The 8,463-nt window shown below is 31.4% G+C and overlaps 1 protein-coding gene across 1 annotated transcript; it reads right to left on the bottom strand.

The window, feature by feature from the left end:
- Positions 1 to 5,990: 5,990 nt before the first annotated feature.
- On the bottom strand, positions 5,991 to 8,256 carry LOC149893472 (glutamine synthetase-like). The gene is made up of 4 exons (XM_090067992.1): positions 7,412 to 8,256; positions 7,060 to 7,287; positions 6,730 to 6,896; positions 5,991 to 6,642 (listed from the first exon to the last, which is right to left on the bottom strand). Exons 1-4 carry the CDS (start codon positions 7,778 to 7,780, stop codon positions 6,309 to 6,311), a joined length of 1,098 nt encoding a protein of 365 aa, XP_089924118.1. The 5' UTR covers positions 7,781 to 8,256; the 3' UTR covers positions 5,991 to 6,308.
- Between the last annotated feature and the right edge of the window lie 207 nt (positions 8,257 to 8,463).

The following is an 8,463-nucleotide window of genomic DNA, read 5'->3' as shown; positions in this document are numbered from 1 at the left end:
ATAGAACAGTTCGAGCTGCCATTGAAAGATGGATATTACCTGGCTCACATATCATATCAGATGGATGGGCATCGTATGCAAACATCGATAGTTGAAATGACAATATATATATACGCACGAAGTTATTGTGCACGAGGAGAATTTCGTGAACCCTAACAATCCTGATGCTCACACTCAAAATATTGAAAACCTGTGGATGCGAGCAAAAAGAAAAACTTCGCCGACAAAGTGGCACAAGTGAAGACTTGTTTGCGAGTTATTTGCATGAATTTGTGTGGAGAAGTTCGGTCGCAAACAAGGATTTAATTTTTAATGAATTCCTTAAACTAGTCATATTAACTTATCGAGTTTGAATAAATTAAAAAAAAAAAGAAAAAAAGATTAAATTAAAAAAATGGTAATAACAAACTTTTAATTTACAATTATTCAAAGAAATTGATTTAAAACATATTTTAGGTCTTAACAATAGTTGCATAATTATGCAATAATTATGCGCTTTTCCTTTAAATACGCAAAGTTGCGCTTTTTACTGTTTTAGTTTACGTACATAAAATACGATTCAACCTGCTGTTGGTATGAGCTCTAATTCAAAATCTTCTGATAACATGTCCGCTAACTCTTCAAGATCTATCTCAATAAAATCATCTACAACTATTTCAATTTTGTTATCAATATTTTCAAGCAAAAAAGAATAATCTTCTTGATTAATTGCAAAGTTTTCTGTCATACTCATTTTATGTGTCGCTGCTCAGAAAAATACTTTTAAAAATATTTTTATTGGACAGTCGAGACCATCTTTTTCCGACGTTGAAAAAAATAAAAATACTCCCCGGTTTCGCAATTATCATCTATTGTTTCGCTTTTGTTATTTAAACAATACCGTAACACGCATATCTTTTTTATGAATAAATGCGTTGAACGTCCATCTAATAATACGTCTTTGGTTTACTTTATTAAAAGTCCATTTATCGAGATATCAATGTGATATCTCTAGATAAAATACTACTATTTCGGATTGATTGACGCAGTTAGTGACTTTTTCTTGCAATAAGTTGTTAATATTTGGGCATCATAGTGTTATAAAAGTCAATTTCCCATAAAACTGTACATAATGAGTTTTACTTGTCAACCGACGATATGTAGAAATGTTGTGGTAATCAAATTGTCATAAACGTAAATCGTTTGGATCGGCTGCTTGTATAAAACAATTAATGTCCCGCTGGGTAATATGTATAAGTAGCGTGATCATCGAAACCTCGCTCTCTTGGAGCAACCTGTCAAACAATAACGGACTTAAGCAACTCTTCTATTCTTCTTGGAGCTGTGATATACGATATCTTCTTTGTGTTTATCGCATACTTGTATAACAATGCTCTTATAATATATTAATAAATTGAACTCGTTTTACAATACGACTCTTTCGTAAAACAACAGCACGCAAAGTAAATCTCCCAATGCTGTTTTCAAGTTCGAGGTCGAGATCGAATTAGGAATATCATTACATGCAAATAGACACAAAAACACTAAACAGACTTCATGAAGCTGAGCTTTTCGGTTGTGTAGCACGAAAGAAACCATTGGTCAACAAGATCAATCGAGGTAAACGTCTGAAGTACGCCAAAACAATGTTGAACAAGCCGATTATGTTTTGGGAACTGTCATTTGGTCCGATGAATCGAAATTTAATCTGTTGGAGTTTGATGGGAATGTAATGGGAGAGAGAGCACCCAAAGAAGAATTTGATCCACATTGTACTGTGGCTACGGTCAAGCACGGTGGGAGTTCTGTTTCCATTTGGTGTTGTTTCACGCGAAAATTGAATTGGCGAATTATATATTTTGGACCATACAATGGATCGATTTTATTATCGTGATAACTTAGAGCAGCGTTTGTTACCATCGATCCGAAAATTTAATTTTGGACAAGAATTTTTCTTCGTCCATAAAAATGATCCTAAGCATACATCAGGTCTAGTTAAGGATTGGCTCAAGCAAAACGATATTCAAATATTAGAAAGCCGAAGAATATCCATGATCTTCGGAATCTCTTGAAAAATGAATGGAAAAACGTCGAGTTGTCTGTTCTTCAGAAACTAGTTGAGTCAGTACCAAATAGATTACAAGAATGCATCAAAATGATAGTTTACCCGACACAATAATAGATTTGATGAAATACCTGTTTTCGAAGGACAAAAATTTCTTTCTTTCCTCTGGGCCAATAATTTTTGTATGTAATATTTTAACAAAATTGCACTGTTTTTTTTAATAAAACAAGAACAAAAGTACTAGTAAAGCTGAAGCTTGTAGTATATATACATTAATGACGATAGATCACACAATGATCTTTTTTTTTTTTTTTTTCTTTTCTTTTTAGTTTACAATTATTAATCGTAATACAACAATATAACAATACATAAACTTGGTATCTGAAAGAAGATCCAAAAGATTTTGTCGTCAGAACCCTATAAAATATATCAAACGTTTATATATAATAAAATAAAAATACAATTGATTTAATAACTAGTAACAAAGTAGAATTAACAAAAACTGAAAATAATTTTACAAATTATCCAGAGTGAAATAACTTTTCATTTCAAAAATATTTATATATATTACCAGTAGAAAGAATATAGTTTTTTAATTTAGTTTTAATAACTGAAAATGAAATTGACAAATCAAAATTTGGAACAACAATTTTGATCCACAAATATGGTGCTCGATAGTTTATGCAAAATTGATTAAACTTTGTTTGACAAAAGGGTTCAAGTAATAAATTATTATTTCGTAATAATAATTTTTTTTAATAATTTCATAAGTAATTTTCTCTAGTTCTTATGCGACAGCAAATATAAAGTAGTTATGCAAGGGTGAGCTAATAATTTTTTTTTCAATTTTTGGACTCACTGCAATGCAAGTAGTTACATATGAAAACCTTTTTATATTTTTATCATTTTAGGTAGAAAATCATTTTTTAGTAACAAAATAAAAAATGGCAACCTGTGGTTTATAAAAAGATACTGAGCGATACTTTTAATGTTTCTTGAACTTAAACTTTCTAATAAGTTTAAAAATATTTGAAAAAAAGTTTTCTATAAAAAATAGGATTTAAAAAAATTCTGTAATAGTATTTGTATTTTACTCATTTAAATATTTCATTACGTGTTTTTTTTTCTGTACCAAAAAAGTCAGTCATAATTTGGAACCAAGCTTCGTTATTTTCAGCTAAACTGACCACTGTGCCCCGTCGAGAGAACGAGTGAGTTCCGAGCCAACTAACACTATTGGTCCTTTGTAACCCAGGGGGTGCTTTTTTTTCTTTTTTTGTATATGGTTACGTTTTTGGGTCATTCCTAAATATAAAAATAAAACTAAATATAATAAAAGTTTATAACTTAGAAGTTTGCACAAGTTACCATGAGAACAATAAAATGTTCTGATTATACAAGTATTACGCGGAAAGAAAGTTTACAATATTCAATATACAATATATTTTAATTTAACGTTTGCTTGGTGATAAGTTTTATAGATTATATTTAAAGATTTATATATCCACATCCAAATTCGTAGTTAAATTTTGAAAGGGAAAAAACCTTTTAAACAACTTTTCTAAGACGAATCTAAACTTAATTTTTTTTGGAAGTAAAGGCAGACAATTTGTACGACGTCATGTTGGCTCGAGAAATGACATTCGGTACCAAATTTCAACTTCAACAACACAGAAACTTCTTTTGTACTTTCATGAAATCTAAGTTAACACAATCAACTTACAATATCATCACCATTATTATCAACGATAATTCTCTACTTGTTGAGCAAAGAATGGATTCCATCCGTGTAAAAGCTGCCTGGCTGCAACTCGAAGAATTTTTTACGAATGCCAGCTTTTACATCAGTTAAACATCGTCATAGCTTTTCCATGACATGTGAAATTAAAGGGCATTAAAAAGTTGATCGTCGGATTGTAGCGATGTCTGCAGAATATGGTGGGCGGGATCACCCGTCCCACCTCTATAAACCTAAGACATGCCAAATTTGTCATGTTTGGCCACATGACAAAATTGGCATGTGGCCAAACATGACAAAATTATATATTTTCTTTACACTTTGTTGTGCAGAAAATAGCTTTTTTTATTGTTGTGGCCGCGTTTAAATGACTTTCTTTCGCACTGACAGTATGACCTTCTTTTGGTGAGGATGTGCTTTGGGCTCTGGTTCTGCCCGCTCTTTAGCGTTGGCAAACTGACAATTTTTTGTGAGGTTTACATAAAGTATCCACTTCTCATCGCCCGCAATTAAATGATCTAACCATTTAAAGCGTCGCTTTTTGGAGAGCAAGAATGTGCAAACCTTTTAGCGCATGTCTTTGCCATGTTGTGTCAGACTGTGGGGAACCTAAAATTGCCCACCTCTTCAGAATCAATCTCAGTTGGACGATCAGACCATCGACTTCAGAATCAATCTCAGTTTGACAATCGAGTTGGAAGTCATTGAAATGAAAACATTGAAACCAAATTTGACAAGTGAGTTTGTTAGTTGTGCCTTGGCCGAAGGCTTGACATTTGTTTATTCGGCCTCACCGGCGGAATGACCTCAAATAAGAAGCAGTATCGAATATGAGATTTCTGATATGACATTTTATATTAAGCGAATATCTTGTTCTCACTTACAAAATTGAGGGGAATTTTCTTAAAAAAATGCACCGTTGATTCTTTAAAACATTCCGAAAATTATAAACTTTCTACATAAAAAGTAAAGAACAAACAGAAAAATAGTCAACAGAGGATTAAAGAGGAGATGATCCTTATTGTTGAATAAGTAAATTTTCAAAGATGAACCATACAGCCAAGATATCTAGAAAGATTATGATGAACCAGTACCAATACCTCTTGATCAGAACTGATCATACACCCTGAAATTGATATATCGCATGTTTATTTGGATGAAAACTTTTTTCTACTTTTTAACTTTTTTTGGAATTTGAAATGTCAATTGAAAAGCTGTTCTGTGTCACCTTAGAAGATCACCGAAAAAAATTCAGCTCAATAATCGAAGAGGAAGAGCTTTATGTAAAAATTTGGATTTTATGAAAGGAACACATTTTTAGCCTTTTTTTTTTTGTTGTATAATTTTGTTGTATAAAACCTAATTAGTTTTCTAAAATTATAAATGTGCCTAAATATTCATTTTATTAGTTCATAGCAAAGAATAATTGAGCTTAATGTTAACAAACAGGAAAAAAGAAAAAATGACAAATACCATAAAAATCAATTTTTACATAAAGCACTTAGAGTGGTCAACAACAACTTTTTAGACCTTTTTAAATCCTTATGAGGTGGAGAGTATCTTTAAATGTAGTGGTAATTTTCGAAAAAAAATTTAAAAGTTTTCACCCATATGTTCATATGTAATATGATGGTTACATAACTTTTGCCGTTTTTTAGCCGTTCTGACTCGCTGTGCATCGTAGAAATGGCGAGACTTCATTTTTGTTGTTTGACCACGACTTTAACTCGACTTTATTCATTACTTTAAAATCTTTTGATTTCACCTGTTTACATCCACAATCTTGACAATAACTTTCCATTAGATTTGTCATTAATCCTTTTAATGTGTTGGTGTATTGTGCAAAAATAAGTTGAGCATTTAATCTGACAACAATCATTGTTATTAGAAATTCCGGTAATCACTGCTTCGATTAAACTCAAAGTCTACTGGGATCTTTTACTTACAAGGTTTTTCCATCACCTATAAATTTTTTAAAACCTAATAAGTGTCATGTCAAATCCCTCACTATCATGCCATTCCCATACTGAAATCACAAGGAGTGTTTTTTTAAAATGGCTCCGTGTAATTGATGACGTTTTTTCTTTCTTAAGACAATTCTTTTATACATAACTTTAAACATGAAACTAATTTACAAAATACAACAACAATAACCATTGTGTGATTGTGTTGTTTGCATTGTTCTCATGATTAATCATTATCATAATCTTTTCACAATCTTTTTATTAAAAAAAGAGCTTTTAAAGTTTTTAAAAGAATCATATAAGATACATTTCAAAAGATTCTTCCTTTTAACATATTTACAATATATTATACAAATATTGCTATCAATGGGAATTGAATAACAAAAAATACTCAATTAGTGTTAACTTCTCCCAAAGAATAACCGAACCCAAAAGCCAAAGAAATAAAAGCTAATGAAAAGAAAAACAAACAAAAAAGTGACCTTGCTAAATATTTAAATATTTACCGAACTCAATTATGGAATCTTACTATGCTAATATTCTGTTATCTAACTATTCTGTTTCATTCACTAACTACTTCATTCAAAATAACAGTTCGTACAATAGCTTCAGTAACCACATAAGGATCGCAATTTGATGCTGGTCTCCTATCCTCTAAGTATCCATAACCATCTTCTGCACACTGACGAGGTACACGAATACTGCATCCACGATGTGCAACACCATGTGAAAATTCATGTATTGTAGAGGTCTCATGGTGGCCAGTAAGACGTCGTTCATTATCTTTACCTCCTGCTGGATCATAACATCGAATGTGATGCTTATGGTTCTTTGATAATTTCTCAATTGCTTCATAGATTTTTTTAATGCCCCCTTCTTGACGCATCTCTATGGTACTAAATGACATATTTTACATAATTAAGTTATGAATTTCAATGACAAAAATAAAACAATAAGTAAAAAATTAAAATATTCAGACAAACCTGAAATTTGAATGGCAACCTGCCCCATTCCAATCACCTGGAATGGGTTTAGGATCTAGTGTAACAACAATTCCAAAGTCCTCTGCAACTCTTTCAAGTAGATAACGAGCAACCCACAGATGATCACCCATCTCAATACCTTCACAAGGTCCAATTTGAAATTCCCACTAAAATTAAAAACAAAAATAAAACTTTAGATGAGAAGTTAACTTACAAATATATAAATGTTTTAAATTTAGGTTCATGACCAATTTTAAAGTTTAGTTGTTAAAACTTAAAGTTAAAATTTAAGTCTGTTAGATATTTGAAAAACTAAACAAGTTTTATTACTTGTGATGCCATAACTTCAGCATTTTCACCAGCAATTTTTAATCCAGCATAAAGACAGGCCCTATAGTGAGCTTCCATAACCTCTCTACCAAACACTCTGCCTGTTCCAACTGCACAGTAGTAAGGACCTTGTGGAGCTGGATAGCCACCCTTTGGCCAACCAAGAGGATATCCATCTCGATCCAGCAAGGAATACTCTTGTTCTAATCCAAACCAAGGATGAGAGTCCTAAAAAATAAACAATTTGGGTTCTTCAATATATTTCCATTCCAAAGTTTAAATTGCAGCAGTTCAAATATCAAATACTTTTGAAAATCTGACAAATAGATTTTAATAAATAAATAATTTTTACTTTAACAGACTCCATAGCAGCTTTACATGATTTTCGTTTATTTGATTCTGTTGGTTTGTGGTCATAGGTGTAAGTTTCACACAGCACAAGTTTGTGCTTACCTCCTCTGAATGGGTCAGCAAAAAGTGCAACTGGGTGTAAATAAACATCACTATTTTGACCAGTTGCTTGGCCTGTAGATGAACCATCGAAATTCCAGATAGGTAGTTCTTCAGGAGTTTGTGGATCATAATCAAGTGTTTTTGTTTTTGATCTTAGTGTCTTACCGGAACCATCGATCCAAATGTAGTTTGCTTGGATTTTACCTTTAGTATCAAGAGACATATACTTATCCAAGATACTTTGGTTGAGACCTTTGTAACCTTCCATTTTTTAAAATATATCCTAAAATAAATATGTTATGACGTCATATATTTTCAAACAAATTTATCAGCAGAAAACGTCGCACTCCACAAACAAGTGAACAAAATTGCTGTTTTTTGAATATCAAAAAAGAAGATCAACTCAAACAATTTGCTAACTCAAGCAAAAAATTCTTATTAACAGAGCAGATGGCTCTTTCGATTTATTTATTTTATTTTCTTTTACCAAAAGACATTTCACTTGGCGTTTATGTCCAAGATTTACTTATTCGTGTTCTCACTGTCTTCAATATAAATAATTGAGCACTAGAAAGTTTTTCAACTACCCTTTTATTCAAAAATTTAAGTAAAGAGATTAGCCTGAATTGCTTTTTGCGATGAATGCGCCACGTTCTCGTCACGTTTTAAAACAATCTTTACTTCCCTTTGTGCCAAAAGTCTTTTTTTTTGCTGTAAGGTCAAAATTTAAAATAAAATGTTAATAAAAATTCACTGAAAAAATAAAAACGACTATAAGTAGTTTTTACACAACTATGTTGTAATTAAGATTGCCGTATACTCCCTTTTAATCCAAAAAAACAAATGTAATTTAATTTCTGTGGTCAACCTATTTAGGAGGAAGTACCTAACTTTTTTTTTTAAAACATTTTTCTTTTTAAGAAACTATTTTTAATAAATTTTTCAAGGAGA

Source organism: Hydra viridissima, unplaced genomic scaffold (assembly GCF_058129835.1).
Source record: "Hydra viridissima isolate aposymbiotic clone 2 unplaced genomic scaffold, HvirCarnegie_v1 scaffold_1, whole genome shotgun sequence".
NCBI classification, from domain to species: domain Eukaryota; kingdom Metazoa; phylum Cnidaria; class Hydrozoa; order Anthoathecata; family Hydridae; genus Hydra; species Hydra viridissima.
The sequence above is the reverse complement of the archived record's forward strand: the minus strand, read 5'-3'. Positions and strand labels throughout refer to the sequence as shown.